The 19,639-nt window shown below is 36.8% G+C and overlaps 1 protein-coding gene across 2 annotated transcripts in view; it reads left to right on the plus strand.

Annotated features, from left to right (window-relative positions):
- Positions 1–19,639, plus strand: part of GRK4 (G protein-coupled receptor kinase 4) — a 37,799-nt gene that overhangs the window by 14,562 nt on the left and 3,598 nt on the right. The window contains exons 4-15 of one of the 2 annotated variants that reach the window (XR_003572067.1): positions 1,261–1,338; positions 2,441–2,541; positions 3,672–3,764; positions 5,105–5,168; positions 5,926–6,066; positions 7,692–7,882; positions 12,384–12,421; positions 14,926–15,015; positions 15,546–15,754; positions 16,458–16,603; positions 17,189–17,326; positions 19,173–19,295. Coding sequence is in view for 1 of the 2 variants with exons in the window: in XM_027891391.1 (XP_027747192.1) it covers positions 1,261–1,338; positions 2,441–2,541; positions 3,672–3,764; positions 5,105–5,168; positions 5,926–6,066; positions 7,692–7,882; positions 12,384–12,421; positions 14,926–15,015; positions 15,546–15,754; positions 16,458–16,595; positions 17,189–17,326; positions 19,173–19,295 (1,404 nt within the window). In the remaining variant the exon portion in view is untranslated. The remainder of the gene's footprint in view (positions 1–1,260; positions 1,339–2,440; positions 2,542–3,671; positions 3,765–5,104; positions 5,169–5,925; positions 6,067–7,691; positions 7,883–12,383; positions 12,422–14,925; positions 15,016–15,545; positions 15,755–16,457; positions 16,604–17,188; positions 17,327–19,172; positions 19,296–19,639) is intronic. The other variant, XM_027891391.1, reaches the window with a different exon arrangement.

Below are 19,639 nucleotides of genomic sequence, written 5' to 3' on the forward strand. Positions count from 1 at the left end.
TAGTTGCAGAATTCCTCACCATTAGAATTTTTGTAGTGGAATGGAAGTAGCAAAAGCAGTGGCTTGCAGTTGTTAATGGATTTGAGTTCTATGCTGAAGTGGGTGACACCATAATGTCTCAGCAGAAAAAGGTGATGACTTAGCAGTGAGTCAGTGTGGGTTAGTTGTGATTAATTGCAGAACTGGAGATCAGGGATTCTGTTATTTCCAGCATTGTGTGTGTGTGTTTGGTTCTTGAACTGTCATTTTTCAGTGTTCTAGTTTTCTTTATCAAGGTAAATAGCTTCTGGTTAGATCAATTCGCTTGGAGCTTCCTGTGAGGTTCCTATTGGTTGTTGTCCTGATATGCCCACCTGTTTTGTATGATACAGTCCTCCACTCTGGAAGTCTGCCATATATTCCTTGTTCCTAGATACATGCATCTACATTCTGAAATATGAAATAAGCTTTGACTGAGTTGGCCCAGCTTGTGAACCTAATACAGGTTGCTGTTTGAGACTGCTCTTTTCTAACTCATCTTTCCCCAGATTTTGTGTTGTCTTTAGATGTTGTAACTTCTGATGTTTGCCTCTAGATTATTCCTTAAAATTATGAATAGTAAGTATTCCTTGGAGTTTTTCAGTTGTAGTAACTGTGTGATGGTTTGTTGGTTGTGGGTTTTTTCTCATAAGTAGCTACCTCTGTTCAACTGCCAGTTGTGTATTCTGCAAAATGCACTGTACTGGACAAGGCCCTTTTTCTACACCTCAGAATTGGATATTACTAAGTTGAAAACTGATAAATTTTGTATCTATTCAGTTTTTCAGAGAATGAAGTAGGATTTGGTTTAGATCTCACTTATTTCCAGTTAACATAACCTTGTAGAAAGTAGTTTTATTGTGGTTTTAATCAGGACTGTAACTAAGAAAAATACACGAAGGAAACCAAGTACAGTGAAGAAAAAGCTGATAATTGCGCTCTTATTGTTTTCCATCTGGATCATTGTGTCCTACAAAACTACATAAATGCCATTTCATTATAATTGATCTAATTTAAGCTCTAGGATGCAGTTTCCATAATTGCATTTAGACTAATTCTTAGGTCTTGTATGTTTTCCAAAGGTTAAATCCCATATGCTTTTCTTTTTCCTTAAGACTGTTCTTCGTACATGTTTCACTTTTATATCAAGAGTATTGTGTTATCAATGATAAAATTTACCTAGCATCATGTAAAAGACAAATAACTCTGAACATAATTTAATTTTCAATTCCATTGCCCTAGGCAGAGTATGAGGTATCTTCAGATGAAAAGCGTATAGACTGTGGCCTCAAAGTGCTGGAGACGTACTTCACTAACGGGGTAAATATGTTATATTGCAAAATATGTTATACTGCAAAATATGTTATACTGCAAAATATGTTATACTGCAAAATATTTTCTCGAACCTTTTGAAAAGTGTCAGATAAATAGATTGAAGTGGTTGCATTGTTTTTTAGTAAATTGACTTTCAAACTTCGTTAGTCCCATTTTTGTCTTTCTGAGAGGTGTGCTCTAAACCAAGTTGCAGAAAACTTGACTGATCTCTGCTTTTGAGACTACTATAACTACAATTTATTCTCCATTTAACACCTAAAGAAAACTTATTAACAAATTAACTCAGAATTTTGTGATCTGAGGATGAGAAATTCTTGGGTTTCTTTCAGACTTGGTTGCTTTGCTGTAAATTTGCAGAATTGTTGCAGGTTTTTGTGAAGTGAAATGCCCTTTTCTTCTGGAGCATTCTGGTTTTTTATTTTCAGTGGTGATCATTAATAGCTGATTTTGTGCATTTATCAAGAGTCTCTTTTTTGGTATCCAGCTGAAGCTTTTCTGTGGGTATATAATTAGATGTTTGCTTTCTATGAATAGATGCTCCCTCAGCTTCTCTGGTCATCTTATACAAAAGAAGGTCTTGAAGATGCCTCAAAAGCAGATAAAAATCTAAATTTGCTACATCTCTGCAGAGAATTTTTTTGGTAGTACCATAAGTCACATGCAGTTTTTTGCAAATCATCCCCCCAGTTCTCCCCCAAGATTTCTTTGGTCTGGTTTGAAATAGTTTCCCAACTTGTGTTTATGTTTCTTTCTCCTTTTTTCCATCCTGCCAAGGGAAGTAGATAACTTGTTTTTGTGGTGGTAGACTTATGGAAAGAAAAAGAAATTTGACTTATTGCCAAGTTTGTTTCCCCAGATACTGAACCAGTAAATAACTGAAATAGCCTTCAATACATTTTTCTGTAATAGGGAATAAACAAAAATTTTGCTCAAATACGACTTTCTTGATTTTTCTCTTTAGCCAAACCATTCCTTTCCTTTTCCTGTATTGCAAGATTTAATTTCACTTTGAACACCAAACTTTTTCCTATTGATTTAGAAAATTGCTTTAATTGTTGCTTTTTTTTTTCTTTTTTGTTATGTGAAGTCTGCAGCACACTTGCCAGAAATACCTCAGGAAACAGTAAATGAATGTAAAGCAAGACTGGAAAAGAACCCTTCTAAGGATCTTTTTATGGACTGTACTAGGTAAGTTAAAAATGCCTCATGCTGAGTTTGAGTATCACAAGAGAAATTGGTGTGTTTCTCAGAAAAATGAAACATGAAGTTGTTACACCCAGAAGTATTTGATCTCTGAAATGAGCGTAGGTAAGAAATTTGGAAGAGGTTTATTAGAGAGCTGGGTTTCCTTCAGATGTGATTTAGGTGTTTGACTTTTGCAGAGCTTTTCCTTTAATGCTGTTTTTGCATAAAATCACACTGTTGTCTGCTACCAGGTATTCTGCTAAGTTAAATAGTGTTTTTCTTTATTCTACTCTTACCTTTTGAGTGACTTCTCTCCATGATGAAGGTACTCATTTAAATGTGAACTCGGAAGGTTTCTGAAAACTGTTACACACTTTAAGGTTCTTGAGAACAGGTTGAGCTGAGGCCCACAGTTATTTCCACTGAGATGCCTGACTGGAGGATCTCTTGTGAGAGTTAACACTAAAGAACAGAGCTTGCTTTTGTTCTGAGGTCGTGGAGTGGGATTTCTCCCAGTAGTAGCAGGGGAGGCTTTTCTTGGAGGGCTGGTCCATGTTGACGCGTGTTACATGGCTTTTGAAGCCTCTGTGTTTCTCATATTTCTGGTTCTTCAAGGCATGCTTGATCATGTCCGAGGGATTGCTACATGTTTTGTCACTGCTTGGGTCATCTCCCTGGCAACAAAAATAGGCACGTTTATAACAATCTGAGATGAAAAGATTGAAAGGGATGTGTGAGAATACCTAGTAAAACGTGTCTCAGACGGAGTATCTCATGTAGGTCATCCCCTTTCCTCTCTGTGGTAAATACCTTTATACAGTTTGAATTAATTGTTTTCCTCCCCACCTCCATCTTGGTGTGTTTCATTTGAGGGAACGATGAGGTGCCTGGTGTTCAGGTTTGGATATGGCATTTAGTACTTCCATTTCAAATCCTAGAATAAAATGTTATTTACCGGTCTCCAAAGAACGTGTGAAACCTTGTAGATGCTTTCAGAGGTCATATTTGTGAGGTCATTCATGTGTAAAATAGCTGCTGAGAGGATGATATTTAGGTGGGTTTGAATATATGTTGGCAGCTTGATAGCACCTCCTGTTTAATTTAATTTATTTTTCTGTTTATTTTCCTGCTAGAATTGTCCATGAATACCTAAGCAAAAGACCTTTTGAAGCTTACCAAGAAAGTGTGTATTTTTCCCGTTTCTTACAGTGGAAATGGCTGGAAAAGTAAGTTTATTTATAATGTTTGCGTTATAATTTAGTTTTGCTTTGTGCCAAATTCTGCTTGTTGTGCTAGAAATGCTGTAGAGCTCCAATGAATGCCTGTCTAAGAAATTATGAGCTGGAAGACAAGATGTAAAGGATGATGTTGATGGGACAGCAAGAGAACCAATACTCCAATGGAACTGTCTGTCTGGTAGTCTTTAAGTGGTAAATTTGTATTGGGTAAATGGAAATTCATTATCATTTAGATATATGTCTGGCTGTCAAGTGTGCAGTGGAATACCAGTCTTTCTTGGGAATGCTCCCATCCTTTAGTTTCAAACCTTGTCTAATTGGTGGTTAATAAGCTGATTAATCTAGTTTTATAACCCTCTGGATGCTTGGGTAACTAATCAGTTTTTTAGGGTGGTACAGATAGAGATCTAATGATTACAAGATGGTAAGAGTTATATATATTTTAGAGTCTAGTTTGTGCTTATAAAGCAATACTAAATGAGTGTGAGACTCTTTCAGAAGGCTGATGTTGTTACAAATTGATTCCAGTTCAGCCCTGTTGTGTAATGTGATCACATATTCAAACATTAAGGTGCTTGAGCATTATTTTTTTTGTAAATTCCAATTTTCCAATGTCTTTATTTTACTAAATCAGTAGCAAAAGCCAGTAAGAGGACTAGGGAAGTTCTTCAAATTCTCTACTAAATGAACTTCCATTTGTTGTCCCGAGAAAAAACTCGCATTAACAATGAACACTCATTTAAAACAGGACACAGAAAAACCACTATGATGGAACAGCCCTGCTCTGACACGTCTGGGAGAGTTTTAGCATAGAATGGTTAACAGCTCTACTGCCTCCTGTTCCTCTGTATCAGCACCTTCACAATTCAGCTCTCGAACTGCTCTTGCATACCACAACTCTTCCTATTTTGAAAAAGCAAAATGAAATGAGAAATGGCTTCCCTTTTAAACGCTGCATTATAAGCATGATGTGATTGCAATGCGTGTCAGGGACTGCAGCTGAGGGAGCAGCAGGACATGAGGGACTGTCTGTGGTGAGAACACATGAGGCTCTAACTGTAAACACAAAGGGCCAAACTGACCAGCTCTTCTTCCTGCTCTTGGCAATGTCTGGTGACCACAGGAGGGAGCCCACGTTTCTAAACAGAGCACCCCTTTCCTTTGAAATTCAGCTTATTACAGCGCTGTCTTCATGAGGCCAAGGCAACATTTGCTCAGAAACGTGTCAAAGAACAGAAAGGAGAAAATCAAGACGGACCTCGGGGTGGGGAGGGGGTTACTGACGTTTGTAACTCCTGTTGCAGTAATTGTTTCTTTCTGTTTATCAGACAACCAGTAACCAAACACACATTTAGGCATTACCGAGTCCTCGGCAAAGGTGGATTTGGAGAGGTGAGTACACAACTACCCTTCTGTGAGGCAGTTCTTAAGGGAAAAAAATAAATGGTTAATACAGATGAGAGGCTGTTTAACTCTTGTCTCCATCAATCTACATTTGACACATCACGTGGCAAACCTTTGTCAATCCAAATTGTTTTTTTAATGTGTTAGTTTCAGAATTGTGGGTCGTGCGCAAAGTCAGAGAAAACTTCCGCTGACAACAGTTGTTTCTATTTAGAAATTCCATTTGCCAGTGAAAATTGAGTTTGTATTTAATAAGTATATAGAATATTTATGAACCTAAAATAAAATCTATTTTATTAATTCTGTTTATAATTAATTGAACTTTTTTCCCCCCTATGTCTTTTAACCAGAACCCTATATTGAAGGGGAAGTAGGGTTACTAAATTACCGTTACCTTTCACCTGTTTGATTATGGTGTGGATATTTGTCCTCTGTCCTGCTTGCCTAGACACACACTGTTACCACAGGCAGTTGTTTCACTAACACAAGATCCACAGTCTTACTGAACTATTCAACTCCAACAGAAATGGGTTTGCCTCTGTATAATCACTTTTTCTACTTCTGTTACAGCTTTTGTGACCCTTTAAAGTTGTTTCGTGAGTGAAAGCTCTGTATTGATGCTTACAGACCGTCATTTTCTGAGCATAGAAGAGTTTGAAAAGAAAATGAAATTATTTAAAAATTCTTTAAAATAAAAATTCCAACCCCCCCTCAGCATCTCTGACACACCATCCTTCTTTTTCAGGTGTGTGCCTGTCAAGTACGGGCAACAGGAAAAATGTATGCTTGCAAAAAGCTAGAAAAAAAGAGAATAAAGAAGAGGAAAGGAGAATCAATGGCTCTGAATGAAAAAAGAATTCTAGAAAAAGTGAATAGTAGGTTTGTAGTAAGTATCTGCTTCTGATCGTATTCTCAGAAACGTGTCTCTCTTCGTTTACTTCATTCAGTTTCTTCCACAAGCTTGTGGGCACAAGACTCATTTTTAAATTGATTTAGAGATTGCATGACTGTTGAGAAAAGTCTTGATACAATTATAGGTATGTTTTGTATGTGATTGTGGGTAGTTCTGTGCAGAGGACTTTTTTTACCCAATACCGAATTGGTTTTAGTCTCCCTGCTTTTTTTCTCACTTACAGCTGAAACACATTGTGTTTCAGCATGCTGATGCCACTGAAACTTTGTCCTCTGTTTAACAGCTGAGGTTTTTTATCCTTGGGTATTTTTGTAGCATTTGCTACTCTACTGCTTATATATTCCAAGATAAACATGACATTTTAATTGTATATTGACTCAGGTTATATTGCTTTGCTGTGTACTAAGGCTTAAAGAGGTGTCTTAGATGTGAAACAATTAACTTTTTAAGAGAACTTTCATGGAATGAAAATCTTAGTTTTAATACTTTAACCTGATACTATTACGTAAATTAAGGTCTCTTAGTAGCTCTAATTACTAGGCAGTGAAATAACTTAGAATGAGCAAAGATATACCAAGTCAAAATTTCCCCTAGGTAATGTTTACTTTTTAATCGAAATGTTGTCATCTAAATGTTAATTTTAAATGCATTCTGCTTTGGTTTTAAATCTATTTACTGATAAATTTTGTATTTCTGTTCAGAGAGGATTTTGAAGTACCTGTTTCAGAGGATAGTGAAAGTTATTTATAAATGCATATGTATAAAATATGTATGTATGTATTTTCTGATAAGCTTTATGTATTAAAAAACCCCCATACAATACAATAGAAAAGAAAAATTAAGAACCTGCTGGCCAGATACATTAATATTTTAAACTATTGTAAACTACGGTTGTGTATAAATATGCTAATGTTATTTTTATACAAGATTTCTGGGCTTGAATTGATTGAAACTGAATCCAGAAAGGACCTGAATTGATCCATAAATTACTATAACAGTGAAACTCCTACTTTTGAGTGACATTTTTTTCAGCATATGTAAATACTGTAAATCAGTAATTGATCAAAGTCTAAATTGAAATCACTTTATAGAACTGAGCACAAGTTATTTTCCTCTTGCTGTCCAGTGGGGATTTTTTGGTGCAGCGAGGAAGATCTGGATCTCATATCTGCAGTAATACTGGCTTGGGAGTGGGTAGATAATTTGTCATGCCTGTGTCACAAGTAAAGCCATAAATAGGTGGACATATCAATTAAAACCTCCAAATAGGAATCTTTACTCTGAGTAGCTGATTTCTGTATTTATTTAATTGTCTTAATATTTGATTTATGCTTCCAAAGGAAGAGTTTGGACCTGTTACTGAATTAGGACCATTACTTACTTGTATAGCATTTAAAAATACATTTATTGAGTAAAAAAAAAAAAAAATCCTACTGATTTTTACCCAGCTCGCTTACCTAGTGAAAGCTAAATATATGTTTGAATTCCTTTGCTCTTAGTTGGGTTTCACATGTTGATTGTACTGGAAAGAAGAGCTGTGAACGGTGTGGGGTTTAGGAATGACTAATGGTCACCTTCTCACCCTGTCCCGTTTTTAGGTTAGTTTATCCTACACGTACGAAACGAAAGACGCCCTGTGTTTAGTGTTAACCATAATGAATGGAGGGGATCTGAAATTCCACATATATAACATGGGAAATCCTGGCTTTGATGAAGAAAGGGCTATTTTCTACGCTGCAGAACTCTGCTGTGGCCTGGAGGATCTGCAGAGGGAGAGAATTGTTTACAGGTGAGTATTGTCTGCAGTCACTGGTACCTTTCCATGGCTGTTCAGCATTCAATGTATTACTTGTTTCACTATGAACTTGTTCTAGTGGAAAAGAAGCAAAAAAAAAAAACTTGTCCTTTCCATGGCATATCCTTCAGGATTACTGATCTTATTTTTTCTCTTACTGTTAATTTAGGTCTCGGTGCTTGATACATTTTAAAATATTATAAAGTCGATTCAAGGTTTGTTTGAAAAATGAAAATAAGTTATGATTTACAAAGCAAATAAATTTTTGATTCAAATAAGTAAGTGTTAGGAATATGGGATTGTATTCCTGCCCACTCCAAAGCAGTTCACAGAAGGCTGTAGAAATCCCTGGCTGCATTGCCTCTTATGATCACGTGGGTAAAATGAGTCATAGTCCATCTGAAAAACTTTTTCTTCTGTTTTTATTTCAGGTTCCTCCAATAAGCACATTATTGCTTTTGAGTTAATGAAACTATCAGAAGCTTTTTGCATTGTAATTGAGATTGTATGGTCTCACTGCTCTTTTCTGTACATATATCATTTAACCCCCGGGATGCATCAGTTACAGAACAACCAAAATAAACTTCCTGGTGGACCAAGAATGCTTTCTTTATATTCCTAGTGTGTAATAGCAAGTACCAGTTCTTTCAAAGAAGATTTAAAGTCTAACTTAACATAGTGAGTCTTAGTCTGTTCCCTCCCCAGTACAGAAGACCAACACACACACACAGGGAGTGGAAAGCAGCAGCACCACAGAGTCAGTCAGGCTTCTGCTGGTGGTTGGACATGGTTCCCTAGAGAATTTGGCTGATCTTGCAATGTTACAGAGTGTGTTTTGGCAGAGATGTAGGAGGGAAGCACAAATGAACGATCTCATCGGCTACAAGTAGGTCATTTCACACTACCCAAGTGAAAACAAAACTGTTTCTTTAAAATACAAAACAACAACAACAAAAAACCCCAAACAAAACAAAAAGCCCCAAACCACAGCCCTCCTGTTTCAGCCCAACTTTTTAGCTATTTGCCTACAAGAAGACCTTCAAACACATATGTCAAGTCCTGATTTTTTCTGTCATTGATTCCAGATCTTGGTCATGCTTTCTTCTGGAGCAGTCTGGATGGCTAGATCTCTGCCCTGTTTGCTGCTACTGTATAACCAGTTTCCAATTATTAAAAAATCACATTAGCTGAAATTTATGAGCATGGAAAACAAGTGGTTTCACAACCAGATCTGAGTAAAATTATCTCTTAATTAGAAGCGTTATTTTTAGTCCTCTGCTCATACCAATGTGTTGGCAACAGAGGAATTTATAAACTCAGAGGAAAAAGAAGGTCTTAAATTTAATCATAAAACCTGGGAGTCTTCAGAATGTCACCAATTACAGGGATGTGTTACACAATCAAAATTCTCTATCAGGCATCTTAATGGAAATACATTTAAGCAGCAATACAGTGGTTAGATATGATTAGTAAAAAAAAATCTAGGGAAAATTTGCCATAATTATCTTATTCTCACTAAAGAAGTTATGGTGGCAACCTCCAGTCTTAGCATTGTTGTGGGAAGGGAGAACATAATGAAGCACATATTCATTGATTCCATGATTTATTTTTCAAAATTATGGTAACTAGTATTTTACATTCTCCAAGACAAGAAAATACAAAACGAAAATTTTCCTTATTTTGCTGTTCCCCTGAAATTAGAAATAGTTCTTTTTCTTGTTGCCGTATCTCAAGATCTCTCACTGTTTGTTTTCTAGCTTTATAGGATTTTTTAAATTCTTTTTGGATAAATAGCTTAACCTGTTAAGGTGGACTCTAATTCTGTAACGTGCTGTTGTAAAATATTTTCTTGAGAATGGGTTTTTGTGTCTATCCATTTGTATTCCCAGTGAAGTGCCCTGTAGAAGCAGTGGAAGAAGGGAAATTCAGAACTTAGTAACAGAAATCCTCAGTGCAGGCAGGTGTAGGCAGGTAGTAGTAAAATCAATTCATGTGCTCAGTTCTGTTCTAAAATGGCAGTTGTAATGTAGGTCAGTCATGTTAAAATGTATTATATTTGGAATTCATTGCCATCACTGGCAAAATACCCCATAAACTGGAAAAACAAATACCTGCTTTCCAAAAAGGACTTAATTGCTGGAGTTTACCTGCAGGAGTTATCCATCTCCTCAGGGATGGTAGTGGTTTTATCAGATAAGTTGCTTGAATACCTTGATTTTCGTCACAGCCCCAGGTACATCCCCACAGTGCCTGGAAGGTAAAGTTCAGGCTCCAAGGCCTGTTGAAGCTCTAGTGGATAAACCCAAGCAGCTCCTCAGAGCAGACATCTGTGCAGTTAAATCCAGGAAGGGTTTCTCTCTAGGAATTTTCTCTGTAAGGAAGGCTGGTGTTGGCTATGGCATAAATTTGTCTAGTCCAAATTAAAATATAGAATTTTATGCAACTTTTTAAATAAACCTCTTAGTTTTGTGAGCTTTTTAGTCCTCCAACCTTTGTCTGATTCATAAGGGAAAGCTGCTGCCTCTGTTGATAGAATTGCATTTCCACCTCTCGCTCTGAGCTTGGTCATCCAGTGCACGGTGTCCGTGTGTTCCAACAGAAAGTGAGATTTCAGCCTCTGTTGTGGTGTAGGGAGGGAAGAGGGAGAAGGCTGATACCCCAAATCTGGCATCCCAGGACTAGGACTTTGGAATGCTTCCAAAAGCTGACTTTTTTTGTGCTGCTAGGCCAAGAAACTAATAGCATTAAAGAGATAAAATTTTGGCTGGAAATGAGTTTTACTATGGATTAACCAAAATCATGTCAAACCAGAATAAGCTTCTATTAAGCAGAAGATGTTGCTATTAAGTATTAAGTTTCAGGTTGGGCTTTAGTCAGCCGTTTTGGAGATGGAAATCTTTAAACTTGTTTACTTGAGTTAAATTGAGCATATATTTTGTGCTTTAAAGTAGATGAGTTTCTACCTAAAGCTTGAGCTGAATTTTCTTCTGCTTTTTTGATACTGGTGTGGAGTTTTTAGGTTTTTTTGATTTTTAAACTCTGATCTGTCCTGATTTCCCTGATATTGTAATATCACATCTAACATCAAATTATTAATGTTATGGGGTTTGTCCAGACTTTTAAGCATTAGAAATAAAGTATCTTTTTGACTTCTTTGTACAGTTAATCTCACAAGATAATGAAACTTTGACATGAATACACATACTTCAGAACAAAAGGGAAAAAAGTATATAGATTTCTTGGTGAACAAGTTGTGTGTGTGTGCGTTTTGCTTGCATTTAAATGTCAATTCTAGAGTCATTCTTCCTAAAATTGCTTCTTTTACATTATTCAGTCTTTTCTGCTTGTATAGATTAACTGTTCTTTTCACAGTCATGTATGCCCATGTGTGTACATATTGTTTTTAATAATCTCTTCCAATAATAACTGACTTTTTTGCCAAGTATTGGTTTTTACTTGTCTATTTCTGGTTTTATGATATTTATGGCAGAATAAATTTAAGAGACTGTATTGCAGTACATATACTTTCTGATGCACAAATATATATATATATATAATATACATTAACAGTATACATTATAACTGATTATCTACAATATTATAGTTAATAATGTGCCTTATGTATTTTATGCAAATATTCCATGCCTATATATGTATGTATGTAAGTTCTCAATAGAATCTGCTAAAAGATAAATCCTAAAAGTAACCTCTGAACAACTTCTGATTCAGCTTCAATGATTCCCCAAATTTTCCTTGTGGGGGAGGGATTCCAAACATCCCATTGAGTTTCTTCTTTTGTCCTCAAAGTACAAATGCACAAGAAGATGCAGAACTCCAGTACCGAATTAATTGCCCTTTTACTATTTCCTGAATTGTACTAGCATTTAATAGCTAAAAAATGTTGCTTGGGAAACTTGATGTTTAAAGAAAAGTGGTAGAGACTCCTAGAAATTTGATTGCAAAGATTCCTGGCTAAGTGAAGTGTCTAGTGGGCTTTAGAAGTTGCACATCCAAATTAAAGGAGTGGAGTTTGGATGGATGTGCTTAGTCTTGAGAATATTAAATTTTGTTGATATTCTGACACCATGGGGTGGAATATAACAAGTGGTCAGCAGCAAACACTTGTGTTTTGTAATTTGGGAGTTGTGTTGCTGATATTCTGAGGAGAAATATCTTTCATCTATGAGCACAAATTTGGGTATAAGTTGGTGGTTCCTTCTTATCAGGATTCGCAGTTGTGTGGAGAAAGTTTCTCATCTGTGGAGTACAAATTGCTTTTGTTAATGTAAATAGATTAGAGAGTTGGGAAAAGTGGATCTGGAGTTCTCTGTTTAAACTATTTGTATTACAGACCATCAGCTTCCCAACTCTTTTTTGTATGTGGGTGGAAAAGTTCCTTCAAACAGAACCAAGAAATTTTATGTTGCCTCCGTGGTACTTGATGACAAATAATTTTGCCTTTGTTTAATTCACATTTCTGTTGTTTGATTGGCAGAGACTTGAAGCCCGAGAATATACTTCTTGATGACTGTGGTACGTAAAAATTAAAATTAATTTTGAAATAAGGAATTACATCTCTAATGAATACTGTGCCAGAAATCACGATAAAATTGTCAAATCTTAACTTCAATTAGCAAAATAAAAACTGCCCTTGCTTTTTAGAAGGCAGGGGAAAATACTGGGACTTTGGGGATCAGTGATGATGTTTGAAGGGTTAAAAAATGGCTACTTTTTCCCTTATACTCCTCCTTCTCCCTCCTTCTCTTGATTTAAGATGGCTAAAACTTTTATATGGATTTGTTTTGTTTGTCTTTTCTGCAACTATGGAAACACAATTTGTTAGATGTGGGGCCAGAATTTTACTTAGTAAACCAGAGTGTTTAGACCATAAGAAGAAAATAAATCTGAAGTGTTTGTGTTGTCAGATTTCAACTCAGAGAGGTCTCATGGTCACTGGTGCATATGTGGCTGGAGAGAGTCAAGGAAGTACAAACAGTGTGAAGAAATGTTTGTAGTCTTTTGTTTTTCAGAAGCCAAATGAATCTTCTTTAATGACTTTGTATGCAAGTCATTACCAGAATCTTTTGAATTGACTGTAGAACATGTGCAGCAATTGTCTCCTAAGCTGTGGGTGAATATTACAAGTTTGTTCTTGTAACTGCTGAGCATTTTAGTTAAGGAAAACTTGTGTTTGAAGTCGTTAACACAGTATATTTTTTTTTCAAGTCAGCATGTTCTGACTGATAAATTTCAAGGAAGATGATGCTTGGGAGAAGTCACTTTCCAAGAGCTAAAGCTTTGCTAGACATCAAATGCATTCTTTAATTTTTCTCTCCAGCAGTGTCTTGCAAAAGCTGACGGCTTCTTTGAGGAAAAATGTAGCCTTGCAGGACTGCATTAGAATGCTCCCTCCCTGCCAGGGAGATTTTGATCCAGTTCCAGAGAGCAGAGGAGACTAATTAGAAAATCGCTTCAGGAGCTCAGATCGTGCACTTGAGAAGGGGTTCATCAGATGTCAGAGAACAGAAGAGCATCTGGATGTATTTAAAATGGCATTTGCTACTCCAGAGCACTGTTATTTCCAACCAGTATACAGAGTGGCACTTGACTTTCTCTGCTCTTTCTCTCTCCATCCCTTGATTATCTGTCATGTGTAAATAAGAAATTAATATGATGTTAACTAATATTGATGCTGCAGAGATTTTTGAGTTCCAGAGCATGTATGCACAAAGACACTTGGGCATTGGAATAGGCTGCCCAGAGAGGTGGTGCAGTGTCCACTCTGAACAAGAATTTAAAAAGCTTTGGCTGCTTTGGGCTGGCTGCTTGCTCAGAAGGTTGTACTGGAGACCTCCTGAAGTCCCGTCCAGCCTGACTCATTCTGTAAATTTGGATGTTTCTGTAAATGACAGTATCCCTGTCCTTCATAAGCAGTAGTATAAATAAGTGTGGGGGTTTTTTCTTTTTCCCCAGTGAATCTTTCTCTACAGATGATTGGCCATTTTTTCCTTTAAAATTGAAAATATAATTTTCCTTTCTTCTGTCTAGACTTGTGTATTTTTATTAAGAAAGTACCTTATATATTTTTACTGTAAAATGTCAATACAGTTCTTGCCTTGAAATGTCTTGAAAGTGGTTGAAACAGTTCCTGAGTCTGTCCAAGAAAAAACTGTGTCTGTTCATGGGAATTTGAGGGAGGGTGGGTGAATTTATTCCCATTGCCCTTCTTGGACTCGTTCCCCATCTGAGCAGTGCTGACCATGACAAATCAGTCTTCCACCACATGATTTCTACATCGTAGGTACTGGTGTAGATGTGTGAGTAATAGGGAGGGTAATCAGCCCGAGAAGTTTGGCTGATAAAGTGAGGTAGAAGCTGTTACCCATTTCAGAGTGATTCATGAGAAGGGGAAATCCTACTATTGAACTGACATGTACATATAAATAATTCTAAGTGGGTTATTGGCTCAGCTACTTTTGTTTTGGGGTAGGAGTGGGAATAGCAATTGCAAGTACTTGCCATTATTAGAGTACTCTGTGAGAGGAAAACTGGGTGTCTCAGTACAGGCTACAGTTTTCTCACATTTTGAATAAATTAAGTAAATTTTGAAGTTTTATTAGGAAGTCAGCTAAGTTTTTCTGATGGGAGTACAGAATGGAAAAATACAAGTGTCTGATGAATACATAGAGAACCTGAAACGAGCAGTCATCATTTCTGCTTGTCCTAGAGCAGCAGCCTATGCCACAGCTCAGAACTGAGCTCAGAATTGAGTGCTCAACAGCAAATTTGTTCTGTATGACCTTCAGGAAATGAGTTAGAAATGTGCCTCTTTTTCTTTACATATTTGAGGAGGAGCTGAGTAATAATAATAAAAATATCACTCCTTTCTAGTTAAGTTAAATAACCTTAGTGATAAGAGTATATGAATGTTTCTGATGTCTTGGGGTGGGTTTTTTTATGAAGTGTTGTATGGAAGTTTTTTCAGTGGTGACCCTGTATTATTTGCTGACTATTAAAATTTATTTTAACATTAATAGGGCATATCAGAATTTCAGATCTTGGATTAGCTGTGCAGATTCCAGAAGGAGAAACGGTCCGAGGTCGAGTTGGGACTGTTGGTTACATGGGTATGTAAAGTATCCTTTACTTGATACATTGTACCAGAAAATGTAAGAATGACTTGTCCAAAGAATTTTATTTGGTCTGGACTACTTACTGCACGTCATGAGAAGAAGAAAGGTTATAAGATGCAGTGGTAGATGTTAGTAGTCAATTATAAACCTTCTGATAAACTTGAAAACGTAACTGAAAATTCTAGCTTTAGGTAGAACTTTAAGAAAGCACCTAGCTTTCTTCTGAGATTCAGCATCACAGATAAGCAGATGGATTACTGTGACAATACATTTCTTTCCATGCTTTGGAAAAACTTCATTCTTAGTTGGTAAGCAATACTGGACTTAAGCATTAAAGAACTTAATTCTTCTCTTGGATATAAATCGAGTCCTTACTGTAGAAATTAACCTTTCTTCATAGTGCAGAGAAGCTCCACAAACATCTCTGCACAGAGCCAGAAGGGTAACTGAGAGTTTTTCAAATATTTTTTTAGTCAATTTAAAGTGAAGTGTCACGAAAGTGTGTGTTTGTTTTTGTTTTGTAGCTCCAGAAGTGCTCAAAAATGAAAAGTATACATTCAGTCCGGATTGGTGGGGTCTTGGCTGCTTGATTTATGAAATGATTGAAGGCCAGTCTCCCTTCAGGAAGCATAAAGAAAGGGTCAAACGGGATGAGATCGACCGGAGAGTAAAGGAAGACCAGGAAACATATTCAGACAAGTTCTCAGAGGAGGCAAAATCCATCTGCAGGATGGTGGGTGAAGAGACGTAGAGGTTTGAAAATTAAATTTCTAATCCTTTTAAAGAGATCAACTACAGTATTTTAATGTCTTCATTCAGAAAGGAAAGCTGCATAAATTCATTTTTCATCACATGAATGGCACAGTCCAGTACTATTTGGACCACATGTAATTATAGATGGAGTAAAACAGCTCAACTTGGATACTGCATGGGAAAAAGTGGCAGAGTAGTACACTGGTTTGCTCACTTAAAAGAATATCTACAAAACAACAGCTTTTTTTTTTTTTTTCTCTTGCCTAGTCTTAAATTTATACAGAAAGCTTCAAAATTTTCTCTACTAGTTTGTGCAAAATACATGCATTATTTAAGCCCATTGGAAAAAAAGTAAGTCTGTATTTCCTGAATGAAAAGTCTACTGCAACATCTGTACTGTAAAATCTGTTCAACATGGCATCAATTAAAACATTCTCATATAACTTTGGGTGTAATCTTAAAATGGTTTGCTTTCAGGGATTCTTTTGTCTACTGAAAATATATTTGTTCCCAGAATGTTGTCATTTGGATTTCCAGTTTGTTTTGATAAATGATAAATTTTATCTAATAAATGGCCAAGCAGCAAAATTAACTTATTGAAAGATGTTGTATGTAGAATTATTTTTTTTAATTGTGGGATTATATCATGTATCAGCTTTGTCCCCCCTCCCATATCTTTGCAGTTACTTGCTAAAAATCCCGGGGAACGACTGGGTTGCACTGAAGATGGAGCTGCTGTTGTAAAGCAACACCCTATTTTCAGGAACATTAACTTCAAGAGGCTGGAAGCAAACATGTTAGAACCTCCATTCTTGCCAGATGTAAGTAGGTGAGACAGATTTGATTAGTATCTAAAAAGGCAAGAACTGTCATAATTCTATGTCAGCAATCATATGATCTCAGGGAAGCCTTTAAAGTTCATTAAATTGGCAGGAGAATGCCGTTGTGGCTGTTGAGAGCTAATTGTTTGGTATCATTTCATCTGAGATCACAGAATTATTTGCAATAGTGGTATTTCTCTAGGGAGCTTTGTAGCTGATTTCTTAGCCCTTAGAAGTCCACTTCCATAGCTCAGATATAGAACAAATGAGAAATAGGTTTGAAAACAATATTTTGGAGCTGAAAGGAGGGTGACAGAAGATGAATGAACTATGACAACCATTAAGAAATCTAGGGAAGGTTTTGGTACTTCCATTACTTGCAGAATGGTGGAATTGCTCAGGTGCCTTGTGATGAGATTCTTTTAAGTTTTCATATTTCTGTATTGTAGCATAGTGTAATTTGGTGATCAGCAATGAGAAAATATAAAATTACAGATGTTTCGCTCCCTTTTTGCTCATCTAGAGAAACAAAAACCAACCAAAAAGTACCCAAACCCAAAACTTTAATGAATCAATCTTGTCTTATACTGCAGCCACGTGCTGTGTATTGTAAGGATGTCCTGGACATAGAGCAGTTCTCAACAGTAAAAGGAGTGAACCTGGATACTACAGATGATGACTTCTATTCCAAGTTTGTTACGGGTTGTGTCTCCATCCCTTGGCAAAATGAGGTAATGTGTATTTCTTAAAAGATTATTTTCCTTAGTATTGATTTTCTCTCTAAGATGTAAAGAAGTTTCTGCTTTAGATTTCCTTGCTTAAAGACTTCAGAAGAGAAGTTTTTCCCAAAACATAAGCAACTTGCTAGAAACTGAGATCTATGGTAAATTTGTATCAATAGAATCTGACCTCACGTCATCATAGATACAGCGTTTAACATCAGCAGCACCACCTTTTCCTTGTTCTTCTTTCACATGTTGTTCAGCATTGCTGTTCACAGGAGAGGGATGGAGCTATTCCAAGTGTTCAGAAGCAAACAGGCACAGTGCATGTAGTGCCTGTGTATCAACAGAGGATCCAAGTGACACAGTGATACAGAATTGCAGACTCACCTTTTCCAAGGTTTCAAAACAAACAGTTCAATATCAGTTGAGTCAGACTGTTGTTCTCTTAGAGCTTTTTCATGTACCTAGTGAATGACTGTTCTAGTATTCTGCATAGAATGCTGGAATTTTACTGTCTCTTTATGCAGTTCAAATCCTCTTTACCATTTCAGCAAGAGCACTCAGTAACAAATCTTTAAAATCACAGTTGTTGTTACCAATGCCTTCCCCCTATTATAAGGTGTTAGTTGAAATTGGTATTGCCTTGAATTCTAGAGGTGTAGTTTCTTTCCCAGTATGATGTGATTTAATTTAAAACTTGAACACAAAAGATGAGCAATTTCTCAAAAAATTTGGAGAGAAATGTAGATTCCCTTTTGTTTTCCTTTTGCTTTTTTGCATTACATTAAAAAGATGTGAAAAGGTGTCATTTGACATAGAAAGTCTTCACTAAGAAGAAATGAACCTTGGAGATACAGATATTTCCTATGCTGTGATGCAGTTCTGAAATTCAGAATATGATCCAGTCATGAAAAATGCACTGCAGCTTAATAACCCAGCATAGAGTGGTAAAGTTGAAAATAGTTGTGGAATTCTGGTGATGGCAGTTCCTTCTCTTTAAGGAATAACTGTGCAGACTTCATTGTACAGTTGTGCTTGTTTTTTATTTTAATTCATGTTACTGAACCTTCCCTCAAATCTTTGCCCTTGGTCTTTTAAGAATTCCACTTGTCCTCCCATGACTGTACTGATGTCATGGTTTGTAATAAAAGCAGAGTGCATTTCTTCTTATTCCTCTTTATGCCCTCTCTCCCTCTACAAGGTGTATTCATCTGGCTCTGTGCTGTTGTGACAGATGTGTACCAGTGGCATTCACAGACAAATGCCAACTAGATGTGGGCATCAGCCACTCCTCCCCTTCTGACCCTGCCTGTTGGTTACAATTTGGCATTCATGTTCTGCTGTCCTTTCTGCACCCAGGGATTGTGGATTTATTTCTTTTCTGTGTACACAAAAAAAGATTCTTTCAAAATCCCTTTCTTCTCTCCAGAGGCCCATCTTCATTATTGTTTTCCCCATGTCATGTTTATTAATTCAGTTCAGTCCAGGGTATAGGGATATGACATTTGTTAGCCTAGACGACTCTGAAATGAGCAGATTACACGAAAGGAGAACCAATTTCTGGTTCTAAAAACTTCTGCTTATTGCAGAAGAAAGGCAAGAATGCAACCAAAACAAGAGAGCACCTGAATACTTCCCTGGGTGATAGTCTCTCACTGCTGCTCTTCAGTTTGTTGAGTGCACAAGGAGAGTTCATGTCAGCTTTGGGCCTTTGTGGAGCTCTGCGAGGGCTGTAGTTTGGATGATGAATTTAGAAGTGTGAGGAGTACCCAGCCAGGGTAAATAGATAATGTATGGAACTTGTTTGAGAGGCTTGTGTGGACTTCTCACTTGTATTTCATGTGTTTCAAAGATGATTGAAACGGGATGCTTTGAAGACATCAACGCGTATGAAACTGATGGTACTGTGTCACCAGACAGAGAGAGGTCTCCCAAACCAAAGAGAGGCTTCTTTCACAGACTCTTCAGTGGAGAGGTAAGGGTATTTCTTTTCTTTCATAAGAAATTAACAGTAAGACCTTAACTTCCATTCAAGTTGTTTATATTATTTTGTGATAGGAAACCCAAGTTGTTTGCTGAATACTGAAACCAATGAAATCTGGTGTGTTATGGCTTTCCCCCTCCACTGCATTTCAGAAATTGTGGCAATCCCTGTAACTCCAGGAGGTTTTCCTCTATCAGCACTCTCTCTTCCTCTAGTTGCCTGGGAAAAAGGTAGTGGGTGCTGTTAAACCTGTGCTACAGATCCTTTTTTACTGAAGAGGTTAAATTGGGTCTTGCTCCTTAAGTATTTTGCCAGTTTTTAATTAAAACTTCTGG

Source organism: Empidonax traillii, unplaced genomic scaffold, assembly GCF_003031625.1.
Source record: "Empidonax traillii isolate 1590-97213 ecotype Southwest subspecies unplaced genomic scaffold, ASM303162v1 scaffold321:size1084243, whole genome shotgun sequence".
NCBI classification, from domain to species: domain Eukaryota; kingdom Metazoa; phylum Chordata; class Aves; order Passeriformes; family Tyrannidae; genus Empidonax; species Empidonax traillii.